This window comes from Piliocolobus tephrosceles, chromosome 6 (assembly GCF_002776525.5).
Source record: "Piliocolobus tephrosceles isolate RC106 chromosome 6, ASM277652v3, whole genome shotgun sequence".
NCBI lineage: Eukaryota > Metazoa > Chordata > Mammalia > Primates > Cercopithecidae > Piliocolobus > Piliocolobus tephrosceles.
In genome coordinates, this window is record NC_045439.1 from 163,048,580 (window position 1) to 163,067,775 (window position 19,196).

At 47.4% G+C, this 19,196-nt stretch overlaps 1 protein-coding gene across 10 annotated transcripts in view; it reads left to right on the forward strand.

Annotated features, from left to right (window-relative positions):
- Positions 1–4,748: 4,748 nt before the first annotated feature.
- Positions 4,749–19,196, forward strand: part of NIPA2 (NIPA magnesium transporter 2) — a 35,746-nt gene continuing 21,298 nt past the window's right edge. For 2 of the 10 annotated variants that reach the window (XM_023197887.1, XM_023197896.1), the window contains exons 1-4: positions 4,749–5,029; positions 5,747–5,882; positions 11,354–11,468; positions 18,931–19,162. In XM_023197887.1, the coding sequence (XP_023053655.1) occupies positions 19,024–19,162 (139 nt within the window). In that variant the 5' untranslated portion in view covers positions 4,749–5,029; positions 5,747–5,882; positions 11,354–11,468; positions 18,931–19,023. Of the gene's footprint in view, positions 5,290–5,746; positions 5,883–11,353; positions 11,469–17,361; positions 17,629–18,930; positions 19,163–19,196 lie in introns of all 10 variants that reach the window. The other 8 variants (XM_023197895.1, XM_023197897.1, XM_023197890.1 and 5 more) reach the window with 7 other exon arrangements.

Consider the following 19,196-nt stretch of genomic DNA (forward strand, 5'->3'; position numbering starts at 1 on the left):
TTTTGTATTTTTAGTAGAGACGGGGTTTCACCCTGTTAGCCAGGATGATCTCGATCTCCTGACCTTGTGATCCGCCCGCCTCGGCCTCCCAAAGTGCTGGGATTACAGGCTTGAGCCACCGCGCCCGGCCTTATTTTTTATTTTTTGAGGCTTTTTTTTTTGAGACGGAGTCTTGCTCTGTCCCCAGGCTGGAGTGCAGTGGTGCCATCTCTGCTCACTGCAAGCTCCACCTCCCGGGTTCACACCATTCTCCTGCCTCAGCCTCCCTAGTAGCTGGGACCACAGGTGCCCGCCACCACGCCCGGCTAATTTTTTGTTTTTTTAGTAGAGGCGGAGTTTCACCGTGTTAGCTAGGATGGTCTCGATCTCCTGACCTCGTGATCTGCCCGTGAGGCTTTTTTTCGAGGAGTTTTTCTGTTGTCGCCCAGGCTGGAGTGAATGGTGCGATTTCAGCTCACTGCAAGCTCCGCCTCCCAGGTTCACACCATTCTCCTATCTCAGCCTCCCAAGTAGCTGGGACTACAGGTGCCCGCCACCATGCCTGGCTGATTTTTGTATTTTTAGTAGACATGGGGTTTCACCGTGTTAGCCAGGATGGTCTTGATCTCCTGACCACGTGATCTGCCTGCCTCGACCTCCCAAAGTGCTGGGATTATAGGCGTGAGTCACTGTGCCCGGCCTACAAGTATTTTTATGGATACGTATCTGTTGAGTGAATACTTAGAACTGCCAGGTCATATGGTCGGTGTATGTTTAACTTTTAGGAAACTGTCAACCAATTTTCCAAGGAAATGGTACCATTTTACAATTCTACCAGCAGTGTATGAGAAGGAGTTAAGAGTTTTAAAACTTGAGTATCTCATGGCGAGTGCTTGAACACTCAGAGTATACAAGATGTACAACATTGTGGGCTGGAGAAGTGATGTGGGCATGTTAGAAGCCTGCAGCATATTAGCAAGGTATATATGTATTTATAAAGACAATGCACTGTACAGTGTGGGAGGAGGTGTCCGGAGGGAGGTCCACATAATGACAGAAAGCTGATTAGATGAGGTGGAGCTCCAGCTGGCAGAAAGGAGCGACAAGCAAATTCCTTCGTTAGGTTAAATTAACATATCGACAACTAAGCATTCCTGAAACCACTACTTCATTACTCATCTGCCTCCTAGAGCAGCAGTCCCCAACCCTTTTGGCACCAAGGACTGGTTTCATAGAAAAGAATTTTTCCACAGACGTGGTGGGGCGTGGGGAGGATGTTTTCGGGATGAAAGTGTCCTCCGATCATCAGGCACTATTCAGATTCTCATAAGGAGTGCACAACCTAGATCCCTCCCATACACAGTTCCCAACAGGGGTCGCACTCCTGTGAGAATCTTTATTTTATTTATTTATTTATTTTTTTGAGACGGAGTCTCGCTCTGCCGCCCAGGCTGGAGTGCAGTGGCGGATCTCAGCTCACTGCAAGCTCCGCCTCCCGGGTTCCCGCCATTCTCCTGCCTCAGCCTCCCAAGTAGCTGGGACTACAGGCGCCGCCACCTCGCCCGGCTAGTTTTTTGTATTTTTAGTAGAGACGGGGTTTCACCGTGTTAGCCAGGATGGTCTCGATCTCCTGACCTCGTGATCCGCCCGTCTCGGCCTCCCAAAGTGCTGGGATTACAGGCTTGAGCCACCGCGCCCGGCCTTCCTGTGAGAATCTAATGCTGCCACTGATCTGATGGGAGGAGGAGCTCTGGTGGCAGTGTGAACACTGGGGAGAGACTGTAAACACGGATGAAGCTTCACTTGCTTGCCCGCCTTTCACTTCCTGTTGTGGCCCGGTTCCTAACAGGCCACGGCCCCATACTGGTCTGCCGCCCAGGGGCTTGGGGACCTCTGTCCTAGAGGTGTTTGTTGACATCTGTATCAGTTAGTTATTGCTACATTCCAATCTATCCCAAACTAAGTGAATAAGACAATAATAATTTATCCTTCCTCATGTTTAAGGGATAATGGAGCACTTTGGCTGACTTGCCCCACCTTGGCTTGCTGGTTGGTCTCAATGCTGGTCAGCCAGCATTTAGCCAGGCGGCTTTGCTTCTTGCTTTGCCCCACGTGGTCCCCTCCTCCAGCAGGCTAGTCCAGGCATCGTAATTTTGGCTGGAACTGCCACATTTTCTTGGTCAAAGCCAGTCCTAAGGTCAGTGCAGATTCAGGAAATAGATTGGAGCTGCAAAGTCACTGCAAAATGTGCGGGAAATTGGAGTCATTTTTCATCAATCTACCACATTGCCTGAGACCAACTTGTCAACCATCTTTCAATATTCAGTGTAATTCCTTATCTGACAGTGTCATCTAGCCAAAACATGGCTGAGACCAAAGAAAGTAACAGATCCTCTGAGCCAGTTCCAAGATGCAAGCAATAGGTCCTCTGAGCCAGTTTTGAGATGATTGCTAGGCTCCCGGCAGATTAAAAGCTTTAAAATTAGAAGCTGCATAGTGACCTAGACCAAAACCAGAGTGGTCAGGGACTGGGTATACAGTCTACAACACAACAGTCCAATAGCATTAGAGCCTGAAAAGGACAAATGATATCTGGGGTTTTGTTTCAATAAGCGCATAATTCATTTTACAAAGACCCTCACCTGAAAAGATTTGAATTTCTTTCTTTCTTTTTTTTTTTTTGAGACAAAGTCTGGCTCTGTCTCCCAGGCGGGAGTGGAGTGGCGTGATCTCGGCTCACTGCAACCTCCGCCTCCCGGGTTCACACCATTCTCCTGCCTCGGCCTCTCGAGTAGCTGGGACTACAGGCGCCTGCCACCAGGCCCGGCTAATTTTTTGTATTTTTAGTAGAAACGGGGTTTCACCATGTTCGCCAGGATGGTCTCGATCTCCTGACCTCGTGATCCACCCTCCTCAGCCTCCCAAAATGCTGGGATTACAGGCGTGAGCCACCGCGCCTGTTTTTTTTTTTTTTTGAGACAGAGTTTCGCTCTTGTTGCCCAGGCTGGAGTGTAATGGCGGGATCTCAGCTCATCGCAACCTCCGCCTCCCAGGTTCAATCAATTCTCCTGCCTCTAGCTGGGATTATAGGCATGCGCCATCACTCCTGGCTAGTTTTTTATTTTTAGTAGAGATGGGGTTTCTCCATGTTGGTTAGGCTGGTCTTGAACTCCCAACCTCAGGTGATCTGCCTGCCTCGGCCTCTCAAAGTGCTGAGATTAGAGGCGTGAGCCACTGCGCCTGGCTTGAATTTCATATAATAGTGCTTTTGTGTCTAGTCACAACCTGGAACAACATTCCTAAGGGACATCTACACCCGCAACCAGGGAATCATTGATTTACTAGGAGGCCTCCCTCTAGCTGGCTACTCTCTGCTTCTTACCAATGAGGTCTGTCTTTGACTACTTCTGAAAACAGGTTGGTGGGTCCCAAGGAATTTCTCCTTTCAAGGAGGAGCCAAGGCAAGATAGCCTAACAGTTGGTTTCCTATGCGTCTCATGAGAAATAAATCCCCACTTTGGGAGGCTGAGGCGGGTGGATCACGAGGTCAAGAGATCGAGACCATCCTGACCAACCATGGTGAAACCCCGTGTCTACTAAAAATATGAAAATTGGACGGGGGTGGTGGCTCACGCCTGTAATCCCAGCATTTTGGGAGGCCGGGTTGGGTGGTTCACGAGGTCAGGAGTTTGAAACCAGCCTGACCAACATGGTGAAACCCTGTCTCCATTAAAAATACAAAAATTAGCTGGGCGTGTTGGCGCGCGCCTGTAGTCCCAGCTGTTAGGGAGGCTGAGGCTGGAGAATCGCTTGCACCGGGGAGGCGGAGGTTGCAGTGAGCCAAGATCGTGCCACTGCACTCCAGTCTGGCGACAGAACGAGACTCCATCTCAAAATCAATCAATCAATCAATCAATCAATCAATCAGTCAATTAATCTGCTCTCAGTGTCTCGAGGCGGGCTTTCACCAAACCTCAACCTCGCATCTATTCCGGGATCCGGTCAGTAAGGAAGCGCCCAGAGGCGGTCGAAGTACCGCTGCTATCTCGGCCCCGCCCCGTCCCGCCCCCAGCTTTGGATCCACCCTTTCCCCACCTCTTGCCCTCTTTGGAGCACCGTTCCCCTATGGCATCGCCTGGGGACACCAATTAGATGCAGCTTCACACTGTGACTGTGCCTGGGAACTCTCATTTTATTTTATTTATTTATTTTTGAGAGGGAGTCTCGCTCTGTCGCCCAGGCTGGAGTGCAGTGGCGTGATCTCGGCTCACTGCAACCTTCGCCTCCCGGGTTCAAGCGATTCTCCTGCCTCAGCCCCTGGAGTAGCTGGGATTACAGGCGCGCACCAACGCCTAGCTAATTTTTGTATTTTTAATGGAGACAGGGTTTCACCATGTTGGTCAGGCTGGTTTCAAACTCCTGACCTCGTGAACCACCCAACTCGGCCTCCCAAAGTGCTGGGATTACAGGCGTGAGCCACGGCTCCCGGCCCAGAATCCTCGTTTTAAATAAGCGCCATGCCGGACTTTGACTTTGAACTCCTGATCGGCCAACGCCACCTAGCAGAATACTTTACTGCTTACTACCCTTTCACCCTCGTCCCTCGCCAGGTCCCGCCTCGCCGCCGTCCCCGCCCCTGCACGCTACGCGCCCCGCCCTCCGCGCTCAGCGGACCGGAGCCTTGTAAAGGAAGCGGAACGCGGCGGGAGAGAGCACTGGGGGCGGGGTGTCTGTCGTGCGGCACTGCGCGTGCGCGCGCGGTCTCTTGCGTCATTTAACCGCGCCTATGTTTTCCGGCGCCGGCCCTGGGTCCCGGCAGCGGTGGTGACGGCGGGGCCGGAGGTTGTCCTTGGCAGATTTTCCTCGGCTCTTCTACATGGAGGAGGCGGTGCGCACGGCTTCAGCCCCGAATGCTCGCACCTCCCACTGGACGGCGACGAAGGCGGTGGCCGTGCGGGCACAGGACTGGGCGGCCTGTGTGGGGGTGTGAGCCGCGGTGCCCCGGGCAGCGCCGCCGAGGGGAAGCCGCGCGGCCGGCCTGCCGACTAGGGTGAGGTCGCCACTCCTTCCTTTCAGGCGGGCACCAAGGGGCTGACTTGCGGGCGAACCCGCCCGTCTTGTGTCGGAGAAGGGTTCTCCGGGCAACTTTCCTTTGCGGGTGTTCCGAGTTGGAAGCGGTTTTCCTGGTGATCCTCAGTGAGGAAACCCACTGTGAATCGGCTTGCCGTTCAGTCCCACGGAAGCCTGGCTCGTTGGCCATGTCGGGGACGCATGTTCATTAAGTTCATTAAAGCAGTTTCGTTTGTCTTGGTGAGTTTTAGAAGGTGGCTTCAGCTGCTGCGCGGGTCATAACTGACGGTTAAGCCTAAGAAGTCCGCTGTAACGTTTTGAGCCTGGCTGTTTTAATTTCCTTTTGTAAAATCATGGAATCCTATTTCCCTCTCAAAACAGTTGCGCAAAACTGTGTGTTTAGTTTTGTGTTTGTGTCTCCTTAGTTTCTTTTCTAGGTTGTCAGTTCATTTAAGTTCTGTTTCTGGAAATCCTGTGTATAGCCATGTGCCCGGTTCATACTTTTTTTAGTAAGAGGAAGTAATCAGAGTCGAGCGTGTCCATTCAGTAAGCTGCCTGTGGAAGCAGTAGTTATGCTCGGTTGAGGAGGTTTTATGTTGATTGGTTAACAAAATGAGTATGAAGGCTAGTAACCAAATTTTAAAACGTACTCAGTAACTTTAGTCTTTTGCCTGCTTCTGTGTTTTCTTCTTTCTAGGCTGGAGCTACTCGGCCAGGGTTTGAGACTTTAAATGAGAATAAAGGGTGGTATTTACGAGGAAATGAGAGTGAATAAGTCATCTCTAACCTCTCCGAGCCTTTTTTTCATAAGAGAGACCATATTAAACTTACATGTAAGTTAAAATTGTAATTTATAACTAATATTGTTACCTAGTTAGGGTTGGAGATTTAGGTTCTGTAATATTTATAAGTACAGTACTGCTTTAAAAAATTGTTAACCAAGTGAGAGATTGGAAAAAATTAAATCTAGCTTCTGTATTTAATTTTTTTGAGCCAACGTGTTTCTCTGTCCCCAGGCTAGAGGGTGCGATCTGGGCTCTACGCCTCCCGGGCTCAAGCGGTCCTCCCACCTCAGCCTCCCCAGTAGCTGGGACCACAGACGTGCGGCACCTTGCCTGGCTAATTTTTGTATTTTTTTTAGAGCCAGGGTTTCACCATGTTTCACACCGGCTAGTCTCCAAATCCTGAGCTCATGCGATGCAACCACCTTGGCCTCCAAAGTGCGGGGATTACAGGTGTGAGCCACCGTGCCGGGCCTCCGCTAACTTAGATAGCAGTGGAAACCAAGTAGTAAAGATTTCGTAAAAAACTAAGAGCTCTAAAGTTGTTTTGTTTGTTTGTTTTTGTTGTTTTTTGAGATGGAGTCTTGCTCTACCCACTGCAACCTCTGCCTCCCGGGTTCTAGCGATTCTCTTGCCTCAGCCTCCCCAGTAGCTGGAATTACAGGTGCCCGCCACCACGCCCGGCTAGTTTTTGCGTTTTTAGTAGAGATGGGTTTTACCATGGTGGCCAGGTTGGTCTGGAACTCCTGACCTCAGGTTATCCGCCCGCCTCGGCCTCCCAAAGTGCTGGGATTACAGGCGTGAGCCACCGCACCCGACCTAAGAGCTCTAAGGTTTTAATGTAATGTGGGCAGTCGGGTTTAGAAGTAAAGTCCCTTTCTATGTGGTCCTCTGCATGTGACTCTTTACCTCTGGGAGGTTTCCTTTCTTAGCTGTAAACTGTTACCTTCATCTCATTGTGTAGAATAGAAATGACTAGAAATAATGCATGGAATAGTGGCTAGGGAGGTGCTCAGTAAGTGGTAACTGTTGTTAGGGAAAGATAGTAAGAATTCCACATGTTTTCAGAATATTTCTAATAGGTAAATACGGTTTACTCATATTTAAAACACATGACTTTGAATATTACATTTTTTTCATGGAAGGTGTAAGCTTCATTTAAACTCTGATTTATTTGATTGCTATACATTGTGATATTGAACAAAAAGAAAAGATTTCTGTAGAGAATAAAAGATGGGGGGGGGGGGGGAGAGGAAATGGGAGATTTAGGTCACAGGATACAAAGTAGCAGATATTCAGGGTGTACAACTTGAGAATTACAGGTAATGAGATTGTAGTAGAGATTTTCCTTCAGTGAGTAGTAGATTTGAGCTGTTTTTGTGGTAAAAAAGTAACTACATGAGATGATGGATTGTTGATTTGCTCTACTACGGTGACTGTGTTACTATCTGTATTTTCCCCATAACATAAATCTCAAATATGCACAATTTACACAGATTTATCTGTATCATAGAATTAAATACACCCCTCAGACTAGAGCATGCTTAGTCTTAAACATTTCTGCATATCTATTTGTTTTATGTAAATAAACTCGAAAGAAGAACTACTGAAATAGTTCTATAATGGCTCCAGATGAAAATAAATTATGATCTGGCCACATAAATGGGTTGCAGATCTTTTCCTTGCGTTTTGGGTTTGTGTATGGCCCATAGGGCCCCACGTGATCTGACAGTCAACCTTTGTTTTTTTTGAGATGGAATTTCGCTTTTGTTGCCCAGGCTGGAGTGCAGCTGCGCAATCATGGCTCACTGCTACCTCCACCCTCCAGTTTCTATCGATTCTCCTGCCTCAGCCTCCCAAGTAGCTGGGGTTACAGGCACCTACCACCATGCCTGGCTAATTTTTGTATTTTTAGTAGAGACGGGGTTTCACCATGTTGGCCAGGCTGGTCTTGAACTCCTGACCTTATGATCCACCCGCCTCGACCTCCCAAAGTGCTGGGATTACAGGCGTGAGCCACCGCACCTGGCCGACACTCACTTTTTTACTCTAATGTATCTTACCCTCACTCAAGGTCAGCCACAGGGGCCTTTGTTTTCTTAGGAAACTGCACACCCGCTCCTACCTCAGAGCCCCTGCACTTGCTTCTCTCTCCTTTGTTCTTTTCAAAAAACTCTTTGAAGCTTCTACTCAAGTGTCACCTGCTCAGCAAGTCCCCGAACTACGGTAGTTAAAACAGAATCCCCCACCTCAACACCCCAGTGCCCTTAACATGTTTTATTTTTCACCATAACGTTTGCCACTTTCCAGAATAATGTCTTTATTTTGTTTATTATTTCGCCCTACCTCCAGCAGGAGATAACCCCATGTGGGCTGTTATACCCCTGCTCTTAGAATATTGTACGTGCTCAGTAAATGTTGGTTGAGTAAATGATATAAGCAAGCTGCATGTTCACTGGGAGCCACAGTGAAGGCAGTACGAGTTAACTACCAAAGTAACCATAACAGAGGGGTAGTTAGTGCAAACAAAATATGGAGGAGGAAAGGTAGGAGCAGGTTAGAATAGCAGCAGAGTGCTGACGTGGGTAGAACACCGGATGTGTGAAATATGGTATGGGAAATAAGATCTAGGCCAGGCGTGGTACTCACACCTGTAATTCCAACACTTTGGGAGGCCCGAGTCAGGCGGATGACCCGAGGTCAGGAGTTCAACACCAGCCTGACCGACTTAGCGAAACCCCATCTCTACTAAAAATACAAAAATTAGCCAGACGTGGTGGCAGGCACCTGTAATCCTAGCTACTCAGGAGGCTGACGCAGGAGAATCACTTTAACCTGGGAGGCGGAGGTTGCAGTGAGCTGAGATCACGTCACTGCACTCCAGCCTGGGAAATAGAACGAGACTCTGCCTCCAAAAAATACAAAAATACAAAAAATTAGCCTGGCATGGTGGCGGGCCTCTGTAGTTCCAGCTACTCAGGAGTCTGAGGCAGGAGAATGGTGTGAACCCGGGAGGCGGAGCTTGCAGTGAGCAGAGATTGCACCACTGCACTCCAGCCTGGGCGCCAGAGTGAGACTCTGTCTCAAAAAAAAAAAAAAAAAGATCTGAAAGTTAGGTTTGGAACAAATGGTGCAGGGTTTTTGTTACTAGGTTACCCGATTTGGTCTTTTTGCTACAAACAGGGGTAGTGATTCTAAATCCTTCAGCAGGAGGCTGAGAGTGGCAGAGATGAGGAGGCCTGGATCTTATAGTTCTGCTTCTGCTACCTCAGCTGTGTGTCGAGTTCCTTAACATCTCTTGACCTGGTTCCTCATTGTGGGCTTTTATCACATATCTTCTTAATTAAGCCTTTGTTAATGTGAAATGTCAAAAAGTGCTGTGAAAGGTTTCATGCTGTCCATGTACTTCAGTTGGTATAATCTTTTCAATTTTTTCTTTTTTTTTGAGACGACTCTCCTGTCGCCCAAGCTGGAGTGCAGTGATGCAGTCTTGGCTCACTGCAACCTCCACCTCCTGGGTTCAAGCAATTCTCCTGCCTCAGCCTCACCAGTAGCTGGGATTACAGGCACCCGCCCTCACGGCAAATTCAAAAAAATAATTTCTGTGTTTTTGTAGAGTTTCACCATGTTGGCCAGGTGTGTTTTGTAGAGACGGGATTTCACCATGTTGGCCAGGAGGGTCTCGAACTCCTGACCTCAGGTGATCCTCCCTCCTCAGCCTCCCAAGGTGCTGGGATTACAGGTGTGAGCCACCACGCCCGGCCCAGTTGGTATAATTTTTAAAGTTTGCTAACTTTGGTGATCGTGTTCCCTACTGATAATCATTTCGCAAAGTAAGTCCTAGTTTAGGTTTTCCTCATTAGAATACTTGTCCATTTTTGCCTGTTCCTTAAATTATGTGTTTTCCACATTATTTAAGAAGGTGGACCAATTTTACAATTTTCTTTTATTTGAGATGTATTTATTCCACTTTTGACATGCTTTATGTTTAATGAAAGTTCACATTACAAATATTAGTAAAATCAGTTGTGAAAATTGAATTTGTTGGCCAGGTAAGGTAGCTCACTCCTGTAATCTCAGCACTTTGGGAGGCTGAGGTGGGCGGATCACGAAGTCAGGAGTTCGAGACCAGCCTGGCCAACATAGTGAAACCTCGTCTCTACTAAAACTACAATAAATTAGCCAGGCGTGGCAGTACACATCTGTAATCCCAGCTCTTCAGGAAGCTGAGGCAGGAGAATTCCTGAACCTGGGAGGCAGAGGTTGCAGTGAGCCAAGATGGCACCATCACACTCCAGCCAGGGTGACATTGCAAGACTGCGACTCAAAAAAAGAAAAAAATGAGTTTGTTAAAAGAACAAGCCGGGCATGATGGCTCACGCCTGTAATCCCAGCACTTTGGGAGGCCAAGGTGGGCGGATCACGAGGTCAGGAGATCGAGACCATCCTGACTAACACAGTGAAACCCCATCTCTACTAAAAATATAAAAAAATTAGCTGGGCGTCGTGGCGGGCACCTGTAGTCCCAGCTACTCGGGAGGCTGAGGCAAGAGAATGGTGTGAATCCGGGAGGCGGAGCTTGCAGTGAGCTGAGATCGCGCTACTGCACTCCAGCTTGGGCGACAGAGTGAGACTCCGTCTTGGAAAAAAAAAAAAAAAATAAGAACAAGCAGAACAAAAAATCGAGCTAGGTGGAGTGGTATGCACCTGTGGTCCTGTCGATTTGAGAGGCTGAGGTGGGAGATCACTGCAACCCAGGCATTTGAGACAGCAGTGAGCAATGATCGCGCCTCTGCACTCCAGCCTGGGAAACAGACCAAGGCACTGTCTCAAAACAAAACAAAAAAAACCCTTCCCCTCCCACACACAAAGCGAATAAGCAGAAAATCGTAAGAGTCTTTAAAAGTGGGTAAAACTTCAATAGGTTATTTTTGGAATGTTTAATTCTCTTAGTCGTGGATTCCTTGAGGACAGGCCCTTTGATCAACTTCAATGCCTGGCAGATAATAGCTCCTCAGTGTTTGTTGAGCAGTGGTCACAGTTAGGATTACTCCCCTGAGTCCCTCTAAGTCAGTTGGGCAGGTTAAGATGGAGCTTGTCATCTGTGGTTTGGGAACCTAGTTGAAGTGAAATTTAGAAAGTTTTATTGTTTATCTGTCTTTAATACTGGCCCTGCCTCATGACTGATTCTTTTTTTTTTTTTGAGACGGAGTCTCACTCTGTTGCCCAGGCTGGAGTGCAGTGGCCGGATCTCAGCTCACTGCAAGCTCTGCCTCCCGGGTTTATGCCCTTCTCCTGCCTCAGCCTCTCAAGTAGCTGGGATTACAGGTGCCCGCCACCTCGCCCGGCTAGTTTTTTGTATTTTTTAGTAGAGACGGGGTTTCACCATGTTAGCCAGGATGGTCTCGATCTCCTGACCTCGTGATCCGCCCGTCTCGGCCTCCCAAAGTACTGGGATTACAGGCTTGAGCCACCGCGCCCGGCCAGCTGATTCTTAAGAATAAAAAATACCTCTGTTGCAGGCTCTCCCGGCTGTGATCGACCTTCAGTTACAGAGCGAGGGAGCAGAGTGGGACCAGGTCTGAGAAGCAACTCATTCATTTCAGGACATTCCCTCTGATGTCCTGTTTTCAAACGGTAAGTCCTGTTTTCAAACGGTAAATGAGATCACTTATTTTCTTGGTGGCAGAAGGCTGCTTTATAATTTGAAGGCTTGCGAATTTTATGTTGCTTGTCATCCCCAACCCGTCCACACAAAAACACTGGTACAGTTCCATGAGTGAACAAATAAAACAACCAAATAACCTTATTTGGTGATATGCCTTATTCTAGAAAGGCTTGTAAATCAGATTTGCTATCGTAAATGAGTGCCTTTTGTGGGGAAACCACCACAGTAAACCTAAGTAATTGTTTTTAAGGAACTTAAAGAGTTTACCTTGAAGATAAAGCAGTAATTGAGAATTAAATTGAAAAGGCTAAGTAAATAGTGGACAGAAGAGAAAAGGCCTGTGGGCTGGAGTGAATTGCGGAAGTCTTTGTGGCACAGTTTCAGGTGTCCCCTGGCTTTCGGTGGAGAGCAGGCTTGGGGTTGCAGGCGGAGGAGGGGAGGGCCTGTCTGAGGGTGTCAGGTTCCTGTGTTAGGAAATGAAGTGGGCAGGAGAGGGGTGCCTGGCCAAGGGGACTCTCGAAAGCCACGTGCACATGGTGGACCCAACTGGTCAGAAAAGGCCTCCTCTCTGCTTTTTGTGTTTGAAATTTCCCGTAACACATAGATTAAAATAAAAGGGAAAGGGGAAAATAGATTTTAAATAGCATCATGAAGCTTTACGTAAAATAAGTGTGGAGAAAATCTCATGATAGCCTTAGTAAGGTTAGGAATGATTTCCAGTGACCTTAGGATTCAGTGAATAAAATTCCATTATATGTATTTTTTTAATCACCTCTTGACCTTGTCAGTGGGAGAGGGATTTCATCCAGAATACTGACACCGAGCAGATGAGATGGACGTAAGTTTCTTAGTCTTTCGCTCAGGATAGAATGGAGAACCAGGGGCTGCGGGAGGCAGGCTTTGTGGTAAGGAGAGTGCCTGTGGTTCCTGTAGAAAGACTTTAATACTTGCTTTAATAATTCCTTGGGCTGGCAGGGCAATGGGGCCTACTTCTCAGACGTAAGCAGGAACTGTACCTGTGCCTGGTCACTGTGATGAGAATTGTTTGGCATCATGGGGAGGGAGACTTGCCCTGAGGCCATGAAAAGCTCCCGGTTGTTACCGGATGTCAAGGCAACATGTAATATTGGGTCTTAATTTTAGACCTTACAGCACATGTATGTAACTTGCATTTAGTGAAAGTTAATATTAAGTGTTAGTAAATATTAGTAAATTAAGTAGTTACCAATTAGTTATTTGAAAGGTTCATAGTGTAAGTAAAATCTGGGCAGGATGCAGAGGCTGACGACACCTGTAATCTACCAGTTTGGGAAGCTGAGGCAGGCAGATCGCTTGAGCTCAGGAGTTCTAGACCAGCCTGGGCATCATGGTGAAACTCTGTATCTATAAAAAATACCAGAATTAGCCAGGCAGTGTAGTGCCGCACACTTACGGTCCCAGCTACTGGAGAGGCTGAGGTGGGAGGATCACTTGAGCCTGGGAAGTCAAGGTTGCAGTGAACCATGATTGTGCCACTGCACTGCAGCCTGAGTGACAGAATGAGACCCTGTCTCCAAAAAAAAAATAAATAAATTTGGATTTGGGAGTCTATTGTTATACTGGGATTAGAATTGTAGATAAACCTGACTTATTTCTGGACATCATTTTTATTGGTAAGAAGGTTCAATTTTATTGCTTATAGAATATTCAAACTATGAATTAGATTTGTTCTATTACCATAGAACTTTTAGAAAGTATATGGTGAGCAATGGCCGGGTGTGGTGGCTCATGCCTGTAATCCCAGCACTTTGGGAGGCTGAGGTGGGCGGATCACAAGGTCAGGAGATCGAGACCATCCTGGCTAACGTGGTGAAACCCCATCTCTACTAAAAATACAAAAAATTAGCCGGGTGTGGTGGCGGGCGCCTGTAGTCCCAGCTACTTGGGAGGTTGAGGCAGGAGAATGGCGTGAACCCAGGAGGCAGAGCTTGCAGTGAGCCGAGATTGCGCCACTGCACTCCAGCCTGGGCAACAGAGCAAGACAGCATCTCAAAAAAAAAAAAAAAAGTATATAGTGAGCAGTAGAACTGTCAGGTAGTCACTTCCACAGCAGTAGAACGTGCATGATAATTAAGAACATTGCTTCATGAAGACAGAGATTAAAGGAGGTGGATGATTTTTTTTTTCCTTCCACAAGACGGAGTCTTGCTCTGTCGCCTAGGCTGGAGTGCAGTTGGTTGATCCTGGCTTACTGCAACCTCCACCTTCTGGCTTCAAGCAATTCTCCTGCCTCAGCCTTCCAAGTGGCTGAGATTACAGGCACCCGCCACTGCGCCCAACTAATTTTTGTATTTTTAGTAGCGGGGGGTTTCACCATGTTGGCCAGGTTGGTCTCGAAATCCTGAGCTCGTGATCTGCCTGCCTCAGCCTCGCAAAGTGTTGAGATTACAGGCGTGAGCCACCGCGCCCGGCCGATGATTTTTATGTCAGATGATCTTAAGGAATGCTTTCCTTGAAGTTAGGTGACCCTGACTCATGGAAGGATATACCTGCCAGGAGGGCTGAAGCGTTTGGGTAGCTCGGTTTCTCACTCCCACTTTCCAGGTCCACGTAACCAATGTCCTTGCATTTTCACTTCCATCCAGTACTGTACTGCCACTTCCTAGCATATTGGGTAAATGATTACAGTTCTCAAGTTTAAAAGCTATAAAACATCGGTTACATTTTAGGATGCTGATCTAAATGATGCAGTAGTTTTCTGTTTATTAATGGCTGCTTTGTTTTTTTGTTTGAGACCAGGTGTAACTATGTTGCCCTGGCTAAACTTGAACTGCTGGTCTCAGTCTATCCTTCTGCCTCAACCTCCTGGTATGTAGCACTGTGTCTGGCTGTTTCTAAGGGCTAATTATGAATTATTCCATTTGACCGGGCTGATGGCTCATGCCTGTAATCCCAGCACTTTGGAAGGCTGAGATGGGCGGGTCACTCAAGGTCAGGAGTTCCAGACTAGCCTGGCCAATATAGTGAAACTCCGTCTCTACTGAAAATACAAAAATTAGCTGGGCATAGCAGCTTGTGCTTGTAGTCCCAGCTACTCAGATACTGAGGCAGGAGAATCACTTGAACCCAGAAAGTAGAGGTTGCAGTGAGCCAAGATCGCGCCACTGCACTCCATCCTGGGCAAGAGAGCAAGACTCTGTCTCAAAAAAACAAAAACAGAATTATTCCATTCATCCATATTCACCCAGAAAACATGTATTAAGACCTATTTTGAGATACCAGATAGCTGTGTGCGTAGGCTAAAAGGGCGAATAACGTGCAGGAGCCCAGGCTCATAAATACAGACAAACAGGTCACATAAGATGCGGTGGGAACAATGTAAGCACACTTGTTGTTTTTTGTTGCCATCTTGTAGTATGTAGAAATGATGATTGTCCTTGACATCTTGTTCCCAAGTTCTACCTTTTCTCTAAATGTATTTACATCTCTGTAGTTTATTTTTACTGACCATGAGACTCACCTGTCTAGAATTATTCCATAGGTATGCTGAAGTTAACTTGAGGCTTGAGATGACCAGTATTTGGCATGTAGAGTGCCACGTAAAGTGGGTAACACCTTAGATTGCGTAGCTTCTTTCTTTTCATGTGTTTTTCTGTTAATGTTGTGACTCATCACACCTCCAGCTGGAAGCAAGACGGGGTCTCCAGACTCCCCACCTGAGACTTTTCTCACGGGATCATCTTGCCTCATGAATGGCACAAAGGGGACTGGGGTGCTTTTCCAAATCTGTTAAGGGAGAGTTCAGTTCTGGAAGGCTTTCAGGTAGACAGTCTCATCCATGAGATTATGAGGGATACTTGTAAGAACTTAGCACCAGCTGAGCGCGGTGCCTCACGCCTGTAATCCCAGCACTTTGGGAGGCTGAGGCGGGTGGATCACGAGGTCAGGAGATAGAGACCATCCTCGCTAACATGGTGCAACCCTGTCTGTACTAAAAATCCAAAAAAAAAAAAAAATTAGTTGGGCGTGGAGGTGTGCACCTGTAGTCCCAGCTACTCGGGAGGCTGAGGCAGGAGAATGGCGTGAACCCGGGAGACAGAGCTTGCTTTGAGCCAAGATCTCACCACTGCACTCCAGCCTGGGCAAGCGAGACTCCATCTCAAAAAAAAAAAAAAAACTCAGCACCTTTTTGAATTGAGTGTCTTCTTTCAGTGTTTCAGTATTTTTTTGGGGACAGTCTCGCCCTGTCACCCAAGCTGGAGTGCAGTGGCGTGATCTCAGCTCACTGCAGTCTCCCCCTCCCGGGTTTACGCCATTCTTCTGCCTCAGCCTCCCGAGGAGCTGGGACTACAGGCGCCCGTCACCACTCCTGGCTAATTTTGTTTTTTTTGTTTGTTTGTTTGTTTGTTTTTTTTTTTTGAGACGGAGTCTTGCTCTGTCGCCCGGGCTGGAGTGCAGCAGCCGGATCTCAGCTCACTGCAAGCTCCACCTCCCAGGTTTACGCCATTCTCCTGCCTCAGCCTCCCGAGTAGCTGGGACTACAGGCGCCCGCCACCTCGCCCGGCTAGTTTTTTTTTTGTATTTTTAGTAGAGACGGGGTTTCACCGGGTTAGCCAGGATGGTCTCGATCTCCTGACCTCGTGATCCGCCCGTCTCGGCCTCCCAAAGTGCTGGGATTACAGGCTTGAGCCACCGCGCCCGGCCTAATTTTGTTTTTGTATTTTTAGTAGAGACAGGGTTTCACTTCCTGATCTTGTGATCCACCCGCCTCAGCCTTCCAAAGTGCCGGGATTACAGGTGTGAGCCACCGTGCCCGACCCAGTGTTGCAGTATTATTTTGTCTTAGGTTGTGGGGTGACCTGGCTTTTGGGATTTGCTGGGGGTTTCTACCTTGGCATCCTTGTACCTTTTGAGCACTATAGGTTGTATTTTAAAAACGTTAATATGGAAATGTTCAGAAATACATAAAAGCAGATATATTAATACAATGAGTCCATGTGTACCCTTCCCCCAGCTCTTACCCATCACTGAATCCCTGTTTCCTACAGAAAATTTTTGTTTTTTCAGAAATCAGGGTGGAAACTTTATACTTGCAGTAAGCCTGTGTGTGTGTATGAGTTAGCTATCTCAGTGGCGTATAGGAATGAGCACTTAGATCGTGCTCACAGTTCTGTGAGTCACTGGGATGATTTTGTTCTGTGCCCTTCACTCTGTTGTGATGAGGACATGCGCTTCCTGTGGCTGTGTCAGGGTGCGAAGGGGCAGGCAGAAGAAAGAGAGGCCTCTAGGTGTAGACGCAGAACTGGCACTCTGTCCCTTCTACCTGCCTCCCATTGGCCAGAGCAAGCTTGATGGCCAAGCTGCAGATCAGGGTTGAGGGAGGATAGTCTTCCCATTGAATCGTACAGGAATGATAATGCACCTTAACAGGCAAGACAGAAACATTGGACTTTTTTATTTCTTGGGAGTAATATCAACTCAGTGTGATAATGCTGTGTTTACCATTATTGCAGTATCACTGCAGTAATGTTATTTCTTGTCTATCTTCCTTGTGAAGCTAGAGAGCTTAGCATAATGAACACTTAGCACATAATATGCAGTCAGTACTGTTTGAGTGGATGGATAAAGTGATTGAGGGGCCAGGCGGACAGGAAGTTGAAGTTGCTTTGGTTAAAAGCCAGTGTCTTTTAACCAAAAGTGGAAGTGGAAAAACGTGGCTAGTTAGGGTCCTGACTGAATTGCAGATTAGTTTTGGAACTCTGAAGTTAAATTGTGGGACTAAAAATCCCAAGATGTGCTAGAAAGCTGGACTGGCAGTTACATCCAGTCATAAGCCTTGTTACTAAAAGCTATTTTTTCTCTGCTATCCACATTGTGCTTTAGTTCATTTGTCAGCTGAGTTGATGAGTCGGCCATTTGGGAATAGCCGTTGCAGTCTTCCTGTCTGTCCTGGAGGACTGAGGCCTCCAGATAGCACACGGTCCTCATGTACCGTCCTGCATGCCCCAGCAGACACCTCTCTGCAGGAATTGTGATCCTCTGATAACAGATAATGTGAGATCTGCCTTCTGTCAACACATCCCCAAGTAGGCTACATAAATAAATTAGCATATGCTTATATCCACATGTTGCTAAGAAGAAAATGTATGGGTGAGAAAATTTTGAGTTTCTTTGTATAGATTATTCAGAAGGACCCAAAGAGAACCTGATAAATGTATTTCCAAACTAGATTTGTATATTGTTATGCCTAATTTTTTATTCTGCAGAATTTTTTTTTTTTTTTGAGACGGAGTCTCGCTCTGTCGCCCAGGCTGGAGTGCAGTGGCCGGATCTCAGCTCACTGCAAGCTCCGCCTCCTGGGTTTACGCCATTCTCTTGCCTCAGCCTCCCGAGTAGCTGGGACTACAGGCACCAGCCACCTTGCCAGGCTAACTTTTTGTATTTTTTAGTAGAGACGGGGTTTCACCGTGTTAGCCAGGATGGTCTCGAACTCCTGACCTCGTGATCCGCCCGTCTCAGCCTCCCAAAGTGCTGGGATTACAGGCTTGAGCCACCGCGCCCGGCCCAGAATTTTTTTTTATCAGAGTTTTATTAAGGCTAGAAACTTATTTTTTTGAGATGGAGTCTTGCTCTGTCGCCCAGGCTGGAGTGCAGTGGCACAGTCTGGGCTCACTGCAAGCTCTGCCTCCTGGGTTCATGCCATTTTCCTGCCTTAGCCTCCCAAGTAGCTGGGACTACAGGCGCCTGCCACCATGCCCGGCTTTTTTTTTGTATTTTTAGTAGAGAGGGGGTTTCACCGTGTTAGCCACAATGGTCTCGATCTCCTGACCTCATGATCCGCCTGCCTGGGTCTCCCAAAATGCTGGGATTACAGGCGTAAGCCACAGCGCCCAGCCAAGAAACACTGTATTTTTTTGTTTTGAGACAGAGTCTCGCACTGTTGCCCAGGCTGGAGTGCAGTGGCTGATCTCGGCTCACTGCAAACTCCACCTCCCGGATTTCTGCCATTCTGCCTCAGCCTCCCAAGTGGCGGGGACTACAGGCTCCTGCCACCTCGCCCGGCTAATATTTTGTATTTTTAGTAGAGACGGGGTTTCACCGTGTTGGCCAGGATAGTCTCGATCTCCTGACCTCGTGATCCGCTCGCCTCGGCCTCCCAAAGTGCTGAGACTACAGGCGTGAGCCACCGCGCCCGGCCAAGAAACATTTTTTTAAAAATATGGGATCAGAGTTTATGAAATCAGTTTAAACTTGGTTTTATATCATGATCGTATCTTTTGCCATAATTCGAAGAAATATACAGGTTGGTGCTAAATTTAAATAATAAGTATTTATTAATATTAGTAATGAAGGAGATATTTTTTCTTTAGGAGAAGTGGTATAAAATTTTGAATTGCATGTGAGCTGTCATGAGCATTCTGTGAAGACCACGTTTCATTTTGTATTGTTTAGGTTTGCAGACTGCTTCATTCTGCCTCTAGTACCAGCGGCGTCTCTGTTCTGTGATCAGTGTGATGCACAGGAACTCCTTAAGTAACAAACGAAATGAGCCAGGGGCGCGGAAAATATGACTTCTGCATTGGTCTGGGATTGGCGATGAGCTCCAGCATTTTCATTGGAGGAAGTTTCATTTTGAAAAAAAAAGGCCTTCTTCGACTGGCCAGGAAAGGCTCTATGAGAGCAGGTAGGTTGTGCCCTGGTGACTCTGGGGTGACCTC